Below are 23,588 nucleotides of genomic sequence, written 5' to 3' on the forward strand. Positions count from 1 at the left end.
TGGCCTGGGTTTGACTGACCTCTGTCCAATAAAGGCTAAAATAATCATTCTAAAAACAAAATTGATGGAAAGTATGATTGCAGTTATTGGTGATTCATCACTCAGATATTTTAATCTGTTTATTATTTATAATATATTAGGAAACTTTTCTGAGAGACTAGGTTAAGACTTTTAAATGGAGCTGGATGAATTTTGTTTGTTTTCTTATCATGTACTGTATGAGCTTTGTGTCACGAGTCACCCGTAACTGTCCAAACTTGTCTCTCAATATTACAACTCAAGGCTGTAGCCCACTAGATGGTGCTAATGCTCTTTACCTGCTTTCTGTCTGGAGCTCCAGCTGCTTCTGAAATGAATGCACAAACTCAATATATCCGAAAAACACTGCTTATTAAACATTTGAATTATAATTTTCCCTGAGAAAAGTCCTCAAATGCAAGAAAGAAAAAAAGTGTTACATTAAAAACCAATAAGAATATTTAACAATCAGTTGTAAAACAGACTTTCAATACTGGATAATGTAATAATAATAATAATAATAATAATAATAATAATAATAATAATGTGTATGTGTTAGTCCCCATAGGGAAATAGTTCCCTAGTGAAGCAGTGGGCAGCCACCAATGCAGCGCCCGGGGAGCAGTGTGTAGGGACGGTACCTTGCTCAGGGGTACCCTCAGGGTAGCCGTTCAGTGGAGTTGAACCCCCGACCTTCCGATCATGGGGCCACCACTCTACCTACTGAGCTATCCCTTCCCCCCTTTTTTTTTTTCCTTTCTTTTTTTAATAAAAGGTTGGTGATGAGCCTTTAGGGTCTCCAGCTTTGCCTTTGCATCAGCATGAGACGCAAGAAAATGTCCCCAAAAGTCCATTTCTACTAAAAACTTCTTAAAAACTTGTTTCCTAAAATTGAGTTAAAAATGAGTCTGCGACAGGATTGATTGGTTGTAACAGATAATTTTATTTAAAAAAAGATGTGCTTGTATAGACAGACATGTTCAGTTTAAATACAATCTAAAATTAATTTTATATTTTTTTCATAATACTGGGAATGGACTACTTTTAAAACACTTTGAACCTAGTAACATTTCTATGACAAAGTAGCAATTAGCAGTGCAGCAACAAGCAAATAGAGTTTGTATACAAATCAATTACACAATCAATAAAACACGTATTTGCAAACTTCTGGTCAACATCTCATAAATAATGTAAATGCAACAAGTGTGAACAAGGAGGTCAACTTGGACACCTTTTTTTGTTTTTGTAAATGGTGCCTGGTTTTCCAAAATTCTCCGTTCAGCTCCGTTCTTCATAAATACAACAAAAATACTTTTCCAAACAGTATCTCTATCACACACGTGTTAGTTTGTCTGGAGTGTATTCAGTTTGAGTCCTCCAGGCTGCTGCTTTTCTGCTCCGAGTTGCAGTTGCAGAGCCGCTTCATTATACTTTGCAGGCTCGGCTCAACGATACCAAGCAGGGGTCTCTGGGAGGGGTCCCCGTTCCAGCAGGCCTCCATCAGCTGCCAGCACTCTTCGTCAAAAGTAGGCACACGCTCTGGTCTGGAGCCTGATGGAGGACAACATGGATACAAGTGAGTCTCTGGCCGAAACACGAGCGATCCAAATATTTCCTCAAATATTCACCCTGTTTGACAATCAACAGATTATCTGTGTGTTCAGCAGTGACAGTTACACTTCCTTACATGACCTACCACTTCATGGCCGAGTTGCTGTCATTCCCAATTGCTTCTACTTTGTTATAATACCACTAACAGCTGACTGTGGAATATTTAGTAGTGAGGAAACAGCTGGACTTGTTGCATAGGTGGCGTCCTATCATGGCACCACGCTGGAATTCACCGAGCTCCTGAGAGCGACCCATTCCTTCACTAACTTTGTAGAAGAAGTCTGCATGCCTACGTGCCTGATTTTATACACCTGTGGTTGTCGAAGTGACTAGAATACCTGAATTCAATGAGTGAATACTTTTGGCACTGTAGTGTACATTTTGTTTTGGGATTATGATCTCATTGCATGCATCGTAACTCTCTCCCATATTCGCAAACTGAACTATGATTTGCATTCTCCAAGATTCAAAGAGTCTGGTAAAGGGCCGTTTACCTTTTTTAACGTTGTTCCAGAGCTGATCCTTGCTGGAACATTTTTCAAAAGCCTCTGGAAGTTTCACTGAACCGGTGCACAGGTACCAGAACAGGATCCCAAAGGCGTAGACGTCGACAGAGTTGTCATATTTTCCTGTCGGGAGACAATGCCACAGTGGAGACAAGTTAAAACCTGACACACAAAACAAGCTGCAGTTATGACTTCCTGCTCTTATAACTCTTTCTTTTTTTAATGCACTGCCCCATAATCATACCTGTAAACAGCTCTGGAGCCATGTGGATGGGAGTTCCTACTATGCTGCCAGACATCATGGCTTCTGGTTTACAGAAGCCCAGGTCGGTGATCTTTGCCCGATTTTGTTTGTCCAACTAGAAAAAGCAAAAAGATGGTTATCTAATCAAGTAGAAAATACTGCAGTATTTAAATTTTCACTCATAAAAATGTGGTCTGATCTTTATGCAAAGGCCAAGTTTACAGTCACCTGAGAGCATTCGTGCACACAGATGGCTCGTTGTAAGAGTCCAGCTGTAGGACGCATGCATAGCTATTGTGCTGCAGTCTGTAATTTTATATTTATTTATAGCATGCGTGTATATTTTCAATTGTATAATCAAAACAGGTATACAAGATCTGCTAGACAGGAGCAGGCATTAACAAGCATGTGATTCCTCCTACGCTTTTCCAAACAAGAAGGGGTCAACTTATTTTTCCATGTAAATACGAAGCTTTCTTTGATTTCATGTTTATTCATTTTTTTATGTGCATTAACACTTGTTACTTGAATGTTTAAAATAAAGATTGGAAACTGTAGTTCTAATGTTGGCTACAGCTATTAACAGAGTTAAATCAAACTACACTAATAACAATTAAACTGAACTTGCATCTGTTGAACACTTTTATTATCACATGCATTTAATGTGAAGGCTGGAAAAACTAAGAAAACTCTTGATTTTACTAACTTGTGGAACCTCATTCAGCAGCAACAACCTCTACCAGATGCTCCTTGTAGAACGAACACAACACAAAGGACAAATTTAGGAAAATTTCTCCCTGCAAAGCTGTCCAATATTTATGAGATTTCCTGATTTAACCCTGGGCAGACCATGCCACAACATCTCTACAACCACTCTGATAATTTAATTTTGTGCACTGAATTAACTGTTTCCTCATTGAATACAGACTTCAGAGCTGGGATGAAGCTTTGTTCATTTTTCCTCACAATTCTGTTTATTAAATTTGGGAAAGATAAAAGAACAAACTACAAAAAACTAACAACGCTACAGTGATGCTGTTAAACTGAAGCTGTGACATCAGTAATGCAATGAGACAATACTCCGCACTTGCACAGGGCCCGTTTTATATAGTGAAATACAACAACTAGTCCATAAATCCAGTCTACGTACTTTAGACCAAAAAGGTGGCGATCATCCGTGTCATCTATTCAATTCCAGATTATAAATCAACAGACGTTCCACTGATCACGTTCTTCCATATTCACAACCTCTGAGATTACAGATTTCCACAAAGAAATAGAGGAAGGATCATCTCTGACCCACTTCAACATTATAGCATTAAGAGACTGGATCACATCCTCTTTTGCAGACAGGAGGGAATCTTCCCAAGCAGATGTAAGAGTGCATTTTCCAAAAGCTGCTGACCTGTTGTTGCACTAACACTTGAACATACTACCGTCCAGACGGTTTGTGCATTCCCACAAACAACGCAACCTGAGATTTACATTTACTTTGTGTGGGGAACCTCCAGGTGGTCTTTTGCAAACCTGAGACATGCTGTATTTTCCTTTATGGTGGTTTTCTGTCAGCACTCTGCCCATTTACTATTATTCACAGTGGAAACAGACATACAGCTGTTTGCATTTTATTAGTGTAATCAGACTGTTTATATTTGTGACTCAGATCACAGGTGAGTAATCGATGTAGAGATTATTGTAATTGTATGATGCTGAACCTATGGAGTGCATTTTCTTCTGTGCTTGGAAAGGTGTCATTCAGATCAACTGTGCCATGTATTTTATGAACGTGGGCTACTTTGATAATATAGAGTTCTGATAGAGCTACACAGTCACAGACTATAGCCGGTCTAACTGACAGCTGATCTGAACTTACCAGAACATTTTTTAGCTTTATGTCTCTGTGCAGGAGACCCTGACCATGGAGGAAACGGATCCCCTCCACCACATCCAGAGCAATCTGCAGTCTCTCCTTCAGTGATAAACCAGCCTGGCAGGGACGAACAAAAACAACAGAGAGAGAGAGAAACCGGAGACTTAACAGGATGTAAAGAGCAGAGTAGAAGAGTACGGAGCTGCTCCTATAAAACAATGACCTAAGATCTCTGTTATTCGCTGCTTTATCGAGTCACCTTCAAGCCTGTGTAGAGGTCTCGGTGCAGCCGCTCCATGATAAGCAGCACAGATATGCTGGAGCCGTCTCCATAGGTGTAATCGATCACAGAGCCGTGCAGGTCGACCAGCCGCTCATGTTTGGGCAGTGACCTGAGGAGACGCACACACCCAAAGAAAGGGGAGGGAAAACATATTTTAGCTATAAAATCATAAAATGTTTACTTCTCACCCCCGTCCACCTTCTTCTGCTTATACTTCTGTTATCTTGAAGTCAATCTTGTTTGCCTTTGATAAATTCGCCTCTGCAAAGTTTTGGAGATTCCAGAATTCCTCAGAGCTGAGGAGGTTATAGCGCACAAGCATTAACTGTGCTAACGAACTCATGCTGTCACCTTTAAAAATAAACACTGACATGACACAAAAGAGCCTCAAGGCTTCAACAGCCAAAACTACTTTTCTATAAGCTGGGTGGAGTTTGGCCTTGAAAACAAGCAGCCTGTCATGTTCTATAAGCAGAGCTCTGCTCTTGATGAATGCACCTGCTGCCTGAGAAACTTTCTTAGTCACAGCTGCTGAGCGCGAGTAAAGCTGCGATGCATTTGGAGCCAGCTGTTTGGTGTGAAGACGCGACTGTGTTCAAACACTTGTTCCTAATAACTCACCGTGTGTAGTGAAACTCTAAAGCCAGGTCATTCCAGTGTTTATCGTCAGGCGGGACCACGGACTTTAGTGCACATGGGTAGTGTCCTCCCCAGCTGTCACACAAATACACAACGCCGTACTGACCCCGGCCCAACTCCCGCCCGAGCTTGGGCTTGCCTGTGAGAAGAGAGAGAGAGAAAAAGAATTGCAGATAATAAGATTGTGTTTATAAATGCAGCTTTGAAGCTAAGTCTGAAACTTTGCCAGTGTCTGAGTATTTTAACCAGTCACTTATTGTGTTTCTAAATTAGATTTGCCTATTTTTAAGTAGTGTACTCACACTCAAATATACAGTGACCTTCACTGTACAGTTTCATCTACTGGGAGTGGAAAGTCTCCCTGTGTTTTTCCCCCATGACCTAAAATTTATACTTTTCATTCAAGCAGGGACACGTCTTGGAGTTAAATTAGTTAAGTTCAGATTTAGAACTTGACGGAGCCACAGTTAGCAGAAACGTGTGAGTGCGCTGTGCCCATTTGTGGGAACGACAGAGGAATTCGGTGGTGACTCACCGTGCAGCAGCACATCCCTCAGAGAGCGGCTCTCCAAAGACAGGCGGGCCAGTCGAGGGGCGTGGTCCTTCCTCACACGCAGCCACAGGTCCTCGGTGCGCTCCAGACGACCTGTGTGCCCTTCCTCCAGCTGCAAACACAACACATGGTGTAACAACTCATGCCCTGCATTAGGACATATCAAATGGCTGATCTCATTCGTTAGCAATAACATTTTCCAAAATTAGTTACTAACCAGTTATTTTTGTAGGGAAAAAAAGCCAGCAGAGAGGCTCCTCTCTAAAGGTTTAAACTTAATGTAAGCACAGCCCTTTAACTAACAGAGTCCATGTACAGAGCTGATGAATGCTTCATTGAGCCACCCATCATGTTTGTTTGGCCCAAGAACTTTCTCCTTCATAGTAAAACAAGTTTGGTCTCAAAAGAGTCGCACTAACATGAGTCAAAGACTGCTTTGCTCTCTACAGAAGCATGAGCACAAGCAGCTCATTACACATTTTAAGTTTCCTCCGTTTCTTTTAAGAACACCACATCACACCATGCTGAGATATACCAAGGTTCAACTAACAGCCTTGGTGAATCATCTTATTAGTACAAAATGTTATTTTATGTCTGTCAAACTGGGTTATCGTTACCATTTTTGTAGATTCAACTAAAGGTTTTTGTGGTTTTGTGACTAAAGAAAATGTAAAATTTGTCCTTTTTGCACACCCTGTACATCAGTACAGCTCTGACCACATGTTTTTGGATTCAATAATCTCAATCCATCTGTATGTTGTTTTTATATTAAAGCGTGAGATACTACCATGGAAAACTAGCTGGCCCTGAAGTTCTCAGTGACCCCTGGCCAGCTGTTTTGACCCCTATGGCTATGTGACGTCATTTGTCAGAGGTCAGCGCAGAGGAGCTCACCGACTCACTCCTCTTTTTTTTTTTTTTTTTTTTAAACCAGAGAGCAACAGTAAGCAGCTCTAATCTACACGGTCTGGTCACCACTAACAGCTCACTATTAACTATTACCAAACTAATAAAATACTGCAAGTTCAAATGTTGTTAAGTAAATTAAATTACTTATTTGTTTACATCAGGGTTTTTCCTGCATTGTGGAATTTTTTTGGTTCCAACTCAAAGACAATTCATGCAGCTCCAGAGGAAATTCCCCTCCCGGCTTGTAATGAAATTATTTTTTAACCAGTTTTGTTAATTGGGGTTTCATCAGCTCAACCAGAAAAGACATTTCTGTTTATCCAATGTTCCCCACAGGCCGATTCTGAGCCAGAAAACAAAATAAACAACAATTTAAAAAAAAAAAAACCAACAACAACAACAGAGTAAGCTAGATTTGTTCATATATTCAACACAAGGCAGCTTTGCAGCTAAAGACAGAACTATGCTAATCTCAGCTTGTCTCGTAAATAAATCACGAGACAAGCTGAGATTATTAAAAGACATCTGCAGGAAAAAATTCACAACAATTAGAGTGATTAAAAAAAATGCTTGATTGTATAAAGAACACATTTTTCTCGGTTCTTATTTACTCATGTATGTGAAGTATGAGCTTTGTATTTAAGCAAATAAGAAAAAGGAAAAGTTTGGAGCTGCAAGCTGTAACGTGTTGCTTAACGTGAGAATCTCTGAGAATCGGTGGGACTGGAGGTCATCCATATTTTGCACCAAGAAGCTGAAAAATTGCCGATAGTTTGATATCTGATTCTACCGATTCCCAGATGCAGCTCAGTAATGGGAAAAATTACAGGTCTGTAGTCTGTAAGTGAAATCACCTTAGGGGCTCGTGTAAAGTGCCGAGTATCATCGTCGTGTGCTCTTTTCGGCACAAAGGCCATTACACACCGTTGTAAAAAACCATGACATCAATTTGAACATCTTAGGTAACTTCACGAGTTATCGCATTCACAAGATTTTCAGAAAACTTCATCTGTGATCTTGACAATGAAGTCGAGGTCACCAAGATTCAAACTTATTGGAGATTTTTAGTAGATACACCCTTGGTATGAATTTGAAAATCCTACGTTGCTGTGTTCTTGAGTTATTGAATTCACAAAGCTGGGAGTCCACGCAGCTCGCCCACCTGTCTGGTGAGGTGACAACAATACCTTATCAGACTTTCAAGTGTTACTAATCCTGAATATCACACCAAGCCTGCGTTTTAATGTCCGTTATTCGCCGATGTCCTGCTTGTTTTTCTGGTCGCTCCAACAGGAACGTGACACACGTATGATGTTATTTTAGTCAGCTGGTTTCCACGGCACTCGACAAGTGGATCAGAAGCATAAATAACCTTATTTTCAATTAGTTATGTTCACCCAACATCACCTCCTCTTCCGTCACAATAAATCATTGTATTTGTGTAACTGCATGATAATGGAGACACTGATGTGGCCCACACTGTCTGTCATGTGATAAATACCATCACTCATCTGTTGGGGGCTTTATGGAGGGATGTCCACGCCATGCATGCCAATTGCATAAATACAAAAATAATAACAGTGAATCTGATTAAATAACTAATTTGTTGTTTTATGCTATATTCGATTGTTTGACATTGTTATTTTACATTTTTACTTCTTGTTTTATTGTGATTTGTATCTGTGAAAAGTGGTATTTAAATAAGTTTCACTGATTTAATAAATTGTCCATTTTCGAGCTGTGCGGTTAGCAGCCTTTAGTCTTGCAGCTGCTAAAGAGAATGGGCTTTCAAAGAAGCTGCTGTGAATTGCTCCCAGCTCTCGCATTTTTTGACTCCCTGTGAAACCAGCTGCTAATGTTACACAAACAATAGTAGAGCCGTCCCAAATACCTCTCTGCATATGTGAGAGCTCCAGGAAACGTCTCATAAGGCATACCGCAGCATCACACGGCACTTTCATCTCTGCTGCTCAACAAACAAACAACAATGTGTAGATGCTGTGGTCACGATTTTTCCCTATACACCAGCGGTAGCTCTAGTTTCACAGCCTCACTGCCCTGGAGGTGGTGCCTTACTTTAAAACCAACATTTTTTTGACTGCAGTGAGAGTTACTGGTGAGTAGTCAACCTTTATTGAATCATCACCATTTCATTGACAGTTTTTTACGTATATTTAAGATCATACAGGGGAAAGTATTTGTAGGAATAGGAAAGAAAAGTGCAGCTAAAGCAAAAGAGAAGGTTTTAACCTGACGCAGAGATGTCGCGAAAGCCTCGTGGGAGCTGTTGAGCCGGGTCCTGAACTGCGAGCAGATACTTCGGGCCAGTTTGGCAGCGCTGAGACTTTCGATGGCATCCTGGGCCACTTTGCGCTTCCACTCTGGAGTGATGGCAGGAGGGTTAACAAACGTTATCCGGTGGATTATCTGCAAGGAAGAAGAAGAGACTCATATCAAAAGGGAAAAACATAGCCATCTCATCAGAAGTCCGAGTACTTTAAAAATGATTTGTGTGAATGTTTGAGACACCGACCTGTTTGATTTGCTCCCAAACGAGTCTCGTGACAGAAGATCCAGAATGAAAGGTGACCTCTACGTGATAGGCAGCATTTAACAGCTGTGACAGGTGAGAAAAGGGTTAGCACAAAACCCAAATTTTAAGACAATCTGTGAGTCTAAAAAGCTTCTAGCATGACTAATACAAGCTCATTATTCTACTTTTGTGTAAAAAACAAAATAAAACAAAAAAACAAACATCTCAAATAACATGTGAGAAACCACTTTTCCACTTCAGGAACTCAATCAGGCACAAGTTCACAGAACAGGCTGCTCTGTTCCACTGTGTAACATCCACTCACCTAATGTGGTGATGTAACAGCAGCAACAGCTTTGACAGTGACACCGTTCAACAACACAGCACAAAGTATGAATAACTGTATCTGTCAGACTCAAAGACAAGAATATTAGAATTAAACTGTAGACGGGCGCTCTACAAAAGATAAAGTCACCAAAAGAGTGCATCTTAACCAAAACCACAAACCCAATTCCAAAAGAATTGAGGTGCTGTGTGAAATATTAAAAAAAGAATGATTTGCAGATCTCAAACTCATATTTTATTCGCAATAGAACATAGAAAACATTTCAAACGTTTGAACTGAGAAAACATAAAAGACACATCCTAGTACACACATCTGCGGTATAAATTCAAAATCCTACGTCACCATCGCATTCACCCCGCTCGCCCACATAACAACAATAAAGGCTGAGGGGTAAAAACAGTGATATAAAAGAAGAGAGAAGCAAACCAGAGACACCGGATGTCACACATCTTTGTTGTGCTTCTGAAAATGAGCTTTCAAAACTGTGATGGTTTTAGGTTTAATTCCTGTTTCTTTAGAGGCCCTCAGAAGTCCACAACCCAACAGGAGATACTTTCTTTCTGCAGTGGAAAAGACCATTGTTCCTGTTGGCCCTTCAGTAAAGTTTCCCCTTTAAGCTTTAATGAAATACTTGACATTTTTATATGCGATTAGTGTTCACACCTTACATTTCTTGACACAAACATGTTACATTAGCCTCCTTTCTCACCCACCTGTTTGAGATGATCAGAAGTGATATTGTGAACAGAAGAATCAAAGTTGGACTTCTCCAGACTGTTGAGGCATCGCTCCAGAGTTCCTACAAAGCTCTCCCTCAGATAATCCACAGAGCTGATGAGTTTATTCGCCACAGCCTGATTCAAACTGGCCACTATCAGCTCCTGGATCTGGTTGATGCAGGATTTTATCTCTTTTGACGTAACAGGCTCTCCATTTGTTGTCACGATGACGTCTATTTGACGTAAAAGAACACCGTTTGTCATGTTAATGTGTGGCACATGTAAACAATAAGGACAAATAAATATTGAATAACTGATGTCACTGGATTTTCGTTTGATGCTCAACATGTGTACTGGAGGATCAACTCAAAGTATTTATATGACTGCATCGGATTTTGCGAAGACTACTTGTTGAAAATCACGTTTCTCCACAAGAACAAACTTAACAACGCTTCCTACAAGAAAAATAATCATCCCCAGAGGGTGGCAAACTACCTCACAGGTACTCTTCATGCTGTTTGGAGGTAGATTGACTCTCCAGGGTTTGAGCCAACAAAGATGACGAGCAGCGATCATACACTTTAATCATCATCCAGCATTAAAAATAATTCTTAAAAAATTCTTATAAATATTATAAATTTTGCCTTTTACTGATCATCACTAATATTAATAAGTGTAAACACATTTTAAAACACCCATGTTTTTGGATGAAAGGTGAAAGAAAAAAAGGTTGCAAGCTCCAACACACATTTCATTTTATCACTCATTAATTGTGCTGTAGGAGCGGGGAAAAGGTTCTGAATTCTATTAGCTAAAAAACTAGTTAAACTTCATTTTTATAGAAACTACCTGATACTATGATTTTATGAGTATGGACTCTCAAGAGTATAGTTTAAGTTAAAATAGAACGATGAATGAAGTCCTTAAAATATTTTGATGTTCATTGTCTGGCAGCAGATTTGAAGGCCTGTAGAAACTGCATAAACAAGGAACTTAATTCTTCATACTTGTTTAAAAACAGCCCAAATCACAGATAATAAAGCTTTAAAATGAAAAAAATAAAACAATTCAACGTCAGTGCAATAGTCCCGACGTACAACACCACGTACCAAATTCAAATTATTTTTTTTTTTCCTTTTTAGAAAGAGAAAGTTTCAGTTAATATACTGTCCAAACTTTCTTCTCTGTAATTTCTTGATAAACTCAATACATTTTTGAATTAATTTTTTTAATTTGATGAACTGACAATCCAGAGCCAAGCTGGACTTTTTAAATTGAAGTAATTAAAGTAAAGGGTTGACGTTGGCACAATAGCGTTTGCAAACTTGTCAATATAATTTTACACTGGATTCTGCTTCCAACAGTTCTTCTTCTCCTTTGTGTACAAAGCATTGTGTCAGACTTACTGTAGTTTCAACAATGATCTCTACTATCTTTCTCCAGAGGAGAAAAATCTATTTATGTTGCAACACTGATGATAAGGTTATGGGTGGAAAAAGTGCACGTTGCCAATTTCCTGATTAAAAGGGGAAAAAAAGAAAAAGAAATGGTTCAGTGTTAAAACACCTGCACGGAGTATTACTCAATGTTTTACAGATAACCAAGAGAAGTTGTTTCTCAAACATACCCGGAGCAAAAGCAACAGGCAATGACTGCCTTTTCTTTCTGAATATGTTGAGTCAGACAGTGCCAAACTTTGGGGGCAGATTGTGAAGCACAGATGGCTTGGTTACATCTGTTTAGATCTATGCAAGTATCTAAAGACTATGCACAGTCCGGCTTTGTAGGCTGTAAACACTGATACACTCACTGGCCATGTATGTATACCTGTTCAACACAAATTTCTAATCAGCCAATCAGATGGCAGTAACCCAATGCATTTAGGTACGCAGACACAGTCAAGACGACCTGCTAAAGTTTAAAAGGTGCATCAGAACGTGAAGAAAGGTGAAACTGAAACTCGCCTGACTGATTTTGGGTGTCAGTCAAGCTGGTTTAAGTATTTCAGAAACTGCTGACCTGCTGGGATTTTCCCACTTAACCATCTCTATTGTTTACAGAGAATGCACAACATGTTGCAAAGTCCAAAGCATCTCAAACTGGTTTCACTGTACTCCAGTGGCCTCCACAGGTACCAGATCTCATTCAATAGAGCACCTTTCGGGTGTTTTGGAATGGGGATTCACATCATGGATGCACAGCTAACAAATCTGCAGCAACCGTGTGACGCCATCACTTCAGTACAGACCAAAATCTCTGAGGAACATTTTAGCACCTTGTTGAATTTTTGCATTGAAGAATTAAGGATGTTCTGAATGCCCAAGTTGGGGCGAAGGGGTCCAATCTGCTCCTAACATGGTATACCTTTAGAGCTGGGCGATAGAACGATAACGATATGTATCGCGATATAACTTTTACTCGATAGAGAAATTAAGCTATCGCGATAGACCTCGCCGCTCTTGTCCTCAAAAAAAAAAAAAAAAAAAAAAAAAAAAGGTCAGCCAATCCAAATTAAGTAGCGCAGAGCCGAACCAATCACAGCCGCAGCGTCACGTCGCGTGACTTGTTAGTACAGCACAAGTGCCAAGCCGCACGTGTGTTTGTTTGGGAAGCAGCCAGCGGGTAATGGAGGAAATGAGTGTGCCGACTAGAAAAATCAACCGAGCGTGACCGAAGAGAAAACAGATGATGGTTCCAATGCCGGAGAGATTGTCAAACGGAAGAGCCATAGAAGTTCTGTAGTGTGAAGGTATTTCGGCTATTTCAAGTCTGACAAAAAACAGAGTAGCGTGCACTGTAAATTGTGCCGAAAGCAAGTCTGGAAATACAATAAACTGGTGCATGCGTCACACTGTGCGCCACGTTATTGTTTCGGTGAAATGAATTTCTACAATACTGTTACTGTTAATTCTACTCTCTGCAGTGTTTAAATGCTTACATATACACACAGTTACTGTCCCTCCACACATACGACTCGGTTCTGCTTCTATGCCCCAGCTTTGTTTACTTTTTCCCACCGAGGCTTCTAGACTTCTGATTGGCCAACATTTCTGCACAGTTAGGAATCTAGCGCCACCTGCTGCTTTGGCATGTTCATAGCAGCGTTTTCCTTCATTTCTGCCTTTATGTGTGGACGGGATTATTTTTTAAAACGAAAACGGAAAATCTCCGTTTTCAAAAATACCCGTGTACGTGTGGACGTAGCCTCAGTCTCTGACTGGAAGCGCTAATTCGTCATTCGGCTTTTGTCAGACTAAAGTAACTGTTAAAACTGTTTGAAAAGCTAAGCTATACAACAAGGAGAGATTGAGAATTTCCTTTTAGTTCTCAGTTTATTTGATATTGACAAAAGTTAGTCATTTTTGTCTGTTCTTCTGTAAAACAAACTAAGATTTATTTTTAGAATTAATATTTTGTTTCTAAGTGGAATTGACAATTTAGTCTGTTTTGTTTGTTCTATTTTGAAACTTAAACGCTTTAGCGGCTGCCTTTTGTGTAGTTTGCAATATTTGCCTTTATTTATCTGAAAAACTCATGTTCCTTAAGTACATCTACCCTGTTGAACTTATTATGGGAAATAAATATTTAAATAAAAACAAGCTGCTGATTCTTTCACATTTTACTTGTGAGCAACGGCACATTTAAATCTTACAAATATAGTTATTTGGCTTATATCGTGATAGATATCGTTATCGCCTGAAATGAAAAAAACATATCGTGATATGAAAAAATCTCATATCGCCCAGCTCTATATACCTTACAAAGTGGACTGTCCCCCAGCAACTCTAAACTGGATAATTGGGGGAAAAACAAATGGATGGATGGCACCATGTAATCAGAGGAATAATTAGTTTAATTTAACTACTTAATTAATTTAACTAATGAAACCGTGCATGCATGTGTGCCAGTGTTCAGCCAAAAATATTATCAGGGTGATTAAATTCATCTCGAACAACACCCATACGCCCCCCTCAAAAAAATATGAAAATAAATAAAAACAAAAAAAACACAAACAAAAACCCAACAACAGGCTCCTGTAGATGGAAACGTAAACATGTTCCATTTATACAAATCACAAATAGAAATACTGGGGCTCTATTAATGATATATTAATGTTAATTAGTCACAATTAAATATTTTAAGTTTTTCCTCAGAAACAGAAAACCTTATCTTGCTTGGTGACATCTAACAGCCACAGAGTCAAATTACCAAAAACCACAGAAATCAACAAGTCATCTATGCTAGCCACAAACACCAGACATGGAAACCGCAGTACTGCTAAGGTTAAAACACATCCTCTGCGATGCTCATTCAAACAGCAACCTTGTACATTGTGTGTGCAGACGTACACAGAAAGACTACAGATGAGGTGAGGTGCAAAACATTATTATCATCATCATCATCATCATCATCACTATGAACAATAAAAACATTAGTTGTGGTTTTCCTTATACTTTTTCAAGGCTAAGCAACATCTGCCAGAAGTTTATGTGATCACATCTGAAAAACAGTTTAGACACAAACAAGCCGATCAGATTACCAAGATACTTTGATGTAATCTGTGTCGCAATCTTTTGTGCATTTCACCATTTACAAACAGGTCGAGATGGCATTTCCCTTATAGTATGAAAGATCCTACGCCTGTCTATTAGCACCGGTGCTTATCTGCTCACCTGTAAACTCCAGGTTGGCAGCATCCTCCAGTAACTGCTCTTTCATGCTGGTGAGTGTCTCCACTATCATCTCCTTCATCTCTTCCTGTTTGCGGTTAGCAATGGCCATAAGGGAGTTGAAGAGTTCACCCTCTTTCTCGCGGGTGTACTCCAGCCTGCGTGGTGTTATCTGCAGGTCCCTCTGCATGTCAAAGGCCTGCAGGAAAGTGAGGCACAAAGGACAAAGGTCTGTTTGGACCCCCACTGTGACCAAGAAAATCATCAAGTGACTGTGTCTACTGTGAAGCAGTAGAGCAATACATACAAACATATGAATAAAGACGAACAGTAGTAGGAAACATCATTGTCTGACCTGGTTGATAAAAAGATCTAGACACCGACAGTGAAGTCCATTGAGCAGGCTGGCAGCTTCCACCTGCTGATTTTGAAGCACCTGGCGAGCAAACGGCACCAGTAACCGATGCGGTCTTTCGAAAGATTCACCCAACATGCTCTGGGGCTTGGAGCCCGGTGTGGGCATCTGCGTTGGGGTGCCACAGGAACTGTTTCCTGTCGGGCTATTGAGAAAGCCAAGTGACAGTAGCTGCTTGTGAAGGGGGCTCTTCTCCTTCTCTGTGTGGCGGCCACGTTCTGGGGATGCTGCTGGAACGCTGTCAGGCAAACGGACAAAACAGATGGGAAAGGAGAGCATCTCTTTGACCTTCCAGAGCTGTGCCACCTGTTCTGAGCTGAGGGAGTCCTGGTTGATGGCATAGAGTATGACTGGGATCACATTGTGAGTGCAGTCTTCCAGAGCTGCTTCTATGGGCTGGACACTTGGGCAAGGCACCACCATGACCTTTGCTTCCTGACGAGGGAAAACAAAACAAAAACAAAACAAAAACAAAACAATATGACGCTTATTAAAACCAAATGTTTATGTAGACATCATTACAGGCAACGTGTTCATCTTTTTAGAAAACAGACAATTCAATCAAATTAAATAAAAATTTACATTTTAGTGAAATCTAGCAATACAAAAACTACTAAAAGGATGACGCCGGGTTTATTTCACAAATATCTGACGAAACTGGCGTCATTTAATTAAAACTAATAAGGACAGAAAACAGCGTTACCTTATTTATTGTACATGTAATAAAATATGTACAATTTCCCATGTGTGAAACAAAAACTCAACAGTATCAGGGGAAAAAAAAAAAAAAAAAAAAACTTCAGATAAGACCTTCGTTCAACCTCTGCTTGGCACCAAACAAAAGGCCGATAAACAAAGTGACTATGAGTAAATAAGTAAAGTAAATCCCCTTACAGCCAGACTTCTGGATCCCACTGATTGGCTGTCTCGCTATGTGGCCCACAGATTACAGTCAATCAATTATATATACTCATGATCTCAACTCATTATGTATATAAGACGCACCTGTCCATAGGATCAGTTTCTTCTATTTAAACATCTCCACCATCATGGGCCAAATCATAGGTCAAACAACGTCAAACCCTTGCCTCATAGGGTGAGCATGGTCATGGGAAAAGTGGTGGATCAGCCCAAAACCACACACGAGCAGCTTGTAAATGATCTGAAGGCAGATGGGACCACAGTCACCAAGAACAGTAATGGTAACACATCATGCTGTAATGGACCCACAGGGTCTTACTGCTCAAGAAGGCAGATGTACAGGCGCAGTCTCCGCTTTCCAGTGAACATCTAAATGATTCAGAGAAGGCTTGAGAGAAAGTGATGTGGTCAGATGAAACTAAAATCAGGGTTCTCTGACATCAATGCAACCCTTTGTAAGCAGGGAATCAAATGATTATTTACCCCACTATAGGTGTCTCATGGGTGCTGGTGTAGGGCATAGATTTAAAAAAAAAAAAAAAAAAAAAAAAAAAAGCTGAAACAGTCTTTTAAATGTCTTCTTTTTTCAAAAGTTTTTTTCCCAAGCTATTGCAGCCGTGGCAGGCGTGCCTTACATTTATGTCTTCAACCTGCGGTGTCATGTGCACGTCAAGATAACACCAAAGTGTAGCGGCACACCAGCACTTCAGCTGACGTGGCATCACTTTTTGCGCATGCTCCTTTCCGCAAGTATAAACCAAGATGCGGTGCTGTGCACTGGCTAGTTTACAAATGCAGATGAACATTAAAGAGCTAATAAAACACTATCAGATGATGATGACTTCGAGATTGCATTTTGGCAACTGGAATTCATCTTTTTCTCAACATGTAACAAAATGCCTGCTTAAACACGATTGGTTGCTAAAACCCAGTGTACAAAACAAACTAAAGAGCTACTCTCACCAAATATTTGAACCCTTGCCTACTGCTCGGCTGTGATATGTGCCCTGCTAATAGAGAACTGAACAAAAGCTGAAGCCACACTGCAAACTGTCCAAGCCTGTTTTTCTGCATTAGGTTTGGCAGCAAGTACAAGCTTCCATATTGGTGCAAATCAAAAGGCAAATACACCGATACCAATCTGTAATTGGTTAATTCCCGATCATTAACCAATGGACTGCTATTAGTCAGGCTCTAACTCGGCCATTAACCTTATGACCTCAAATACCAGCACGACAAACTCCTGTTAAATACAATCTACAATTCATGCCACAAGATGTTCAAAGAGCTTTCCCTCTGGGAAAGAAACGACACGTCACAGACCGTTTCTAATTCTGAACACATCATGGCACATAAATATTTGTAGTGGTCTTGGGAATGGCTGTGACAGGGCAGAAAAAAAATTAATGCAAAAAGATTTTCTTAACCCTTAATAATTTACGACATTTACAAAAATAGAAGGAGAGACTGTGACGGGGTGGAGGAAGAAGAAAAAAAAAAAAGCCAGAGGGGGGGAAAAAAGGCAGAAATGACCAACAGCTACACAAAGGAGACAGTCAGTCCTGTCTCCAAGAAACAAGCAGCGAGGCCGTCTGAGCAGTCTCTTTGGAACAAAGATAGCCTGCAAACATTTGGTTGCAACCAATCAAAATCAATACAATGTTTGAATTGCCTTAATGGAGCCTGTTTTCAATAACAACCCTTCAAGAGGAAGCCTGTAGGGTATTTAGATGTTACTGTTCAGGTTTAATAAGACTTCAAAGCCCACGTTAGACTGGGCTTCTACAAAGAAACACAGCAAAGAGAAACAATCATATAAAGTAATTATAAACTTCTCCTAAATGCATATTTTAAGGGTGACTGGCAAAATCGCACTTGTTCATAAGAGTCTGCAGAAGTGTGGCAGTAAACATATTGGATTATATACCTCAAAAGAATTTTTAGAAACATGGTGGTAGATTAGCACCTTCATATGTCAACATGGTTAGACTGCAGTTAAGTTGAAGCAGGAGGCATGCGTAAATACCCCGGGATGAAGTGAGGGCCAATTAGCAACTGAGCTCTCATCTGCTGGCCTCCTCTATGGCAGGAGTGTGTGAATACCACAGCCAGCAGAGAGATTCTGTGCCTCCATTTATTTCTTATTCTCTGCTCTTCGTTCAGCAGAGACATAAAGCACTGGGCTGCTTTAGTTGTCTGGTTTGAAGAAAGTGGATTTCATTTTCTTCAAGTGTAGTTAATCAAATGCATACAATACGAGATCACACTGATCCTTTTGTCTTTAATTTTTTTACTGAATCTGAATCGTTACTGAAAAATATGTCAGCTATTTCAGCTTCTAAGGTCACAATAAGGCACATCTCATGCCCTCCAGTCACACATGAAAGTAAACGGAGATTTGTAACAACCGCCTTTGTTTTCAGTATCGAGGTTTTTCCTTCAAACATTAATCTGTAAAATACTAAACTGCCGCTAAATTAATTTTAATTTGGTACTTACAAATTAACACGATTGGGATTTATCTCTGTCTGTTGTGTTTTTCTCCCACACGCATATTCTGATGTGTGTGTATAAACCCAAACACTATTGGATTTTTTAAAGAAAAGTTTTTAATGGATCTTCTTTTATTAGCACAGCCCACATCAAATGCTGATCTATGCCATTGAAAACAAAACAAAACACAACAAAATATTTTTCCTAGTGATATGAACACCCAGTGTCCCAGATCTCAACTGTAACCATGGCAATTGTACCACACCAAAGGGTTTGAGATCTGTTTTTTTACATGACCTAGTCATGTGAATCACACCAGACCAGTAGCATTACGTAAGGGGGTTGGGCGGGTGGGCTGGAAAAGCCAGGCCTAGTTTCTGGAGATCTGGGATCCTTTGGGAGGCCTTTCCATGTGTCAAGCATTATAAGAAATGACTACAATTCACAGACCAAACCAAATCATTTAATTTTCTCAAGATTCTGTGATTTTCTGGTCACACGACCGCAGAGCGTGGAACACTGGTGAAACACTGCATGCCTAAACAACAGCACAAATCAAGTGAAAAAACGAACAGCACAAGAAATAATCAGCTCTGCTCAGTAATCTGTTTATGAGCTAAGCCACGTGAGCAAAAGCTAATTCAAACAGGAGACAATGATGAAAAGAATAAATCGATCCATGAAGGGAAAAAGAAAAAAGAAAAAAGGAGAACAATAAATATCAGCTCACAAAATATAAGTACACACTGAATTTTTTTAAATGCATTTCACGACTGAAATAAACCGTAATCAAAGCACTGTTTCATCATTTTTCCACATGATGAAAAATTAAAGCAAAAACGTTATCTTTACCAGGCTCTAAGTTCATTTAAATCAAAACCTGATATGAACAAAAACTTATATATATATATATATATATATATATATATATATATATATATATATATATATATATATATATTACTTTAAACAAAAACTAAACCAAAACGCTAAATTCCTATTTTCCCGGGTCAGCATCAGCCAGGTGCTGATAATGAAATACACTTGACTAACTGATCAACAACAAATGTTAGCACCTCTATAAAAGCTGAAGTTCTGGCAGTTAATAAGTCTGGAGCATTTGGGTTTGTGTTAATGCCAGGGAGGAAAGACATTAGCGATGATCTTAGAGAAGCAACTCTTCCTGCCCATCAATCTAAGGGGTTTAAGGCCATTTCCAAATGTTAAGAAAGATAATTCACAAGTGTAAAATGTTAAAGACAGCTCCCAATAATCCCAGGAGCGGTCTTTCCAGTAAATTTACCCCAAGGTCAAACTGCGCAATGCTCAGAGATATTGCAAGAAATCCAAGAGCTACAATCTCAGACGCTACAGGCCTCAGTGACCATGTTAAATGTTAAAGTTCATGATAGTGCAATTAGAAAAAGACTGAACAAGTGTGGCTTGTTTGGAAGGGTAACCATGAGAAAGGCTTTTTTCTTTAATGACTTATGTTTGCAAAAGTTGCATCCAAACAAATCACAAGACTGAGATATTTGGACATGATACACAGAACCATGTTAGGAAAAAACCCAAACACAGCATATTTGCATGAACACCTTATAACAAGTGTCAGCACGGTGGTGGAGGGGTGATGATTTGGGCTTGTTTTGCAATCACAGGACCCTGACACCCTGCAAGTGTTGAGTCAACCATGAACTCCTCTGTATACGTACTCTAAAGCCAAACTGGAGGCCATCTATCCAATAGCTAAAGCTTGATCAAAAATATGGATCAACAGGGTTGGTCAACAGGGTAATGACTCCAAACACAGCAGCTAAACTACCCCAGAATGGCTGAAAAAGAAAAGACTCAAGGTGTTGCAATGAACCCAACCTGACTGAAATGCTGTGGCAGGAGCTCAAGAGAGTTCTGCCTGCAAACTCGATCGAAGTCAAGCTAGTGTAATTTCATTTTCACACTACAGGGTGGGCCATTTATATGGATACACCGTAATAAAATGGGAACGGTTGGTGATATTAAAGTCCTGTTTGTGGCACATTAGTATATGTGAGGGGCAAACTCCTCAAGATGGGTGGTAACTATGGTGGCCATTTAGAAGTCGTCCATCTTGGATACAACTTTTGTTTTTTCAATAGGAAGAGGGCCATGTGACACATCAAACTTATTGGTAATGTCACAAGAAAAACAATTGTGTGCTTGGTTTCAACGTAACTTTATTCTTTCATGAGTTATTTACAAGTTTCTCTTTGTTCACAGCCATTGACATGTCGAAGAGGTTAACACGTGAGGAGCGGATCAAAATTGCGTTGATATCTGGTGAACGCAGTAACCGGGTCATTGCAGCAGATTTCAATGCAAGACACCTTACGAGACCACCCATCTCCCATGCTACAGTTAGCAAACTACTTGCTAAGTTTCGTGAAACTGGTTCAGTGTTGGATTTGCCAAAACGTAGACGCAAGAAAACTGTCACTAATGAAGAAACATCAGTGGCTGCCCTAGCTTCATTCAGCAAGAGCCCACAGCGTAGCACTCGCCGCATGTCACTGGAGAGCGGCATTAGTCAAACATCCCTTTGGCAGATATTAGCTACTCACAAATGGCACCCTTACAAACTCCAGCTACTGCAGCATCTCAATGAGGATGACACAGATCGGCGCACAGAATTTGCAGAATGGGCAAAACAAAAATTGGAACAGGACCCTCAGTTCATGCAGAAGATTTTGTTCAGTGATTAGGCAAACTTTTATGTGAACGGTGAAGTTAACAAACAAAACCACCGCTATTGGTCTGACACTAACCCATGTTGGATGGATCCCTCCAAGACTGTTGGAACAACAAAAGTGATGGTTTGGTTTGGTATATGGGGTACAATAGTGGGTCCATTCTCCATCAATGGAAACCTCAAGGCCACTGGATATTTGAAATTGCTACATGATGATGTGTTTCCCTCTTTGTGCACTGAAGCTGGCACGTTCCCTGAGATTTTCCAGAAGATGGCGCACCACCACATTATGGGTGCCAGGTCCGAGCATTCCTAGATGAACAGTTTCCTGGAAAGTGGATTGGTCGTCGTGGGTCAGTTGAATGGCCCCCAAGGTCTCCCGATCTGACCCCCTTAGACTTTTATCTTTGGGGTCATCTGAAGGCAATTGTCTATGGTGTGAAAATACGAGATGTGCAGCACCAGAAACTACGGATACTGGATGCCTGTGCTGGCATTTCTCCTGCGGTGTTGCTATCAGTGTGTGAAGAGTGGGAGAAGAGTGTTGCACTGACAATCCAACACAATGGGCAGCACATTGAACACATTTTATAAGTGGTCAGAAACTTGTAAATAACTAATGAAAGAATAAAGTTACATTGAAACCAAGCACACAATTGTTTTTTCTTGTGACATTACCAATAAGTTTGATGTGTCACATGGCCCTCTTCCTATTGAAAAAACAAAAGTTGTATCCAAGATGGACGACTTCTAAATGGCCACCATGGTCACCACCCATCTTGAGGAGTTTGCCCCTCACATATACTAATGTGCCACAAACAGGACTTTAATATCACCAACCATTCCTATTTTATTACGGTGTATCCATATAAGTGGCCCACCCTGTATATCATGTTCTACTAGAAGTCTATAACGTGTAACAATAGACTCTATGATCATTTTCCATAAATCTGCTCACACCAGATTCACCAAAACCTTTTCAATCAAGAATCAGACAAAATCACCTGCCTTCACCCTAATGAACTTTACAACAATAACTACACAACCGCTCGAAGCTTTGGAGTCAAATGGTTCTTGAAAGAAACGCATGTTTGTTTATGAAAGGTTGTAAATTATGACGATGATTATGTTTATTGTTATATTGATTCCATTAAACAAGTAACCACACGGGTATAAAAAGTGCATTGCATTACCTAATGCCAGTTTATTGTGTTAAAGTCTAACTGATAACGGCAGAACAGCTTAAATCCACTCTGCTGATAACAGACGGAACAGAATTGGCCAGTTAAATGTCTGAAACATCAGCCTTTGCGGGTTGACCACAAAATTAAAATGCTCCTCAAGAAAAACTTCATTGACAAAACGTTTCAGGATATTCTTACTATCCTAGTTTACTTTTCTGTAAAAGGACTAGTAAACACGACTGTATTGATCAATAGTTTTCACTTCAAATTACTTAAAAAAAAAAAAAAAAAAAAAAGAAAAGAAAGTTTTGTGTGCAATAGTGTACCGTACATCAATGGGAAACATATATGGCACCAATCTCACATAAAGGGGTTCATGTCACACTACATATTTAAATTATGAGGGTAAAAAAAAATTGATCTAGCCGTCTATCACTTATGCTCCTGAGCTCACTTAGCAGGCATCCTAATCAGATCCGTAAACCACCAACAATGGCTCCATTCAATTAACACTAGTATCAGCTCTACTCTAAGCCTTTCATGAATGGCTCACCCAAACACCCTTCAGAACAAAACTCATTATCCGTGCTGCTATCTCCAATCTTATTAATTCAGTCTTTATCTACAATCGTAGTGATCACTGAGGGCAAGAACGTGGATAAACCTATAAATCAACAGCTTTTTATGCTCAACTCTCACACCTTCGTTCAAACTCTTTCCTGGCCCGGAGAGGGAACGCCACACTTTTCTGTCTGAGGGACATGGCCTCGGATTTAAACAGCTCATTCTCTTCAAAGACACTTCACACCTAGTTGCACACTCCCCACCACGGGCTGGAGGTCACTGCTTGAGGAAATGTGCACATTGGTTGTGCCTTGAAATTCTCTTTACAATATTTATTTTAAAAAAAATGTTGACAAAGGAGAACCCTGTCAGAGTCCAACAC

The 23,588-nt window shown here is 39.9% G+C and overlaps 1 protein-coding gene across 1 annotated transcript in view; it reads right to left on the reverse strand.

Annotated features, from left to right (window-relative positions):
• Nucleotides 1-940: 940 nt before the first annotated feature.
• Nucleotides 941-23,588, reverse strand: part of dstyk (dual serine/threonine and tyrosine protein kinase) — a 28,496-nt gene continuing 5,848 nt past the window's right edge. The window contains exons 3-14 of the mRNA XM_026167920.1: nucleotides 15,257-15,751; nucleotides 14,905-15,100; nucleotides 10,226-10,464; nucleotides 9,167-9,250; nucleotides 8,884-9,060; nucleotides 5,707-5,836; nucleotides 5,154-5,310; nucleotides 4,509-4,641; nucleotides 4,253-4,366; nucleotides 2,380-2,494; nucleotides 2,124-2,258; nucleotides 941-1,569 (exon numbers count right to left, since the gene is read on the reverse strand). Of these exons, the coding sequence (XP_026023705.1) occupies nucleotides 1,382-1,569; nucleotides 2,124-2,258; nucleotides 2,380-2,494; nucleotides 4,253-4,366; nucleotides 4,509-4,641; nucleotides 5,154-5,310; nucleotides 5,707-5,836; nucleotides 8,884-9,060; nucleotides 9,167-9,250; nucleotides 10,226-10,464; nucleotides 14,905-15,100; nucleotides 15,257-15,751 (2,163 nt within the window). The 3' untranslated portion in view covers nucleotides 941-1,381. The remainder of the gene's footprint in view (nucleotides 1,570-2,123; nucleotides 2,259-2,379; nucleotides 2,495-4,252; nucleotides 4,367-4,508; nucleotides 4,642-5,153; nucleotides 5,311-5,706; nucleotides 5,837-8,883; nucleotides 9,061-9,166; nucleotides 9,251-10,225; nucleotides 10,465-14,904; nucleotides 15,101-15,256; nucleotides 15,752-23,588) is intronic.

Source organism: Astatotilapia calliptera, chromosome 5 (assembly GCF_900246225.1).
Source record: "Astatotilapia calliptera chromosome 5, fAstCal1.2, whole genome shotgun sequence".
Classification (NCBI taxonomy): domain Eukaryota; kingdom Metazoa; phylum Chordata; class Actinopteri; order Cichliformes; family Cichlidae; genus Astatotilapia; species Astatotilapia calliptera.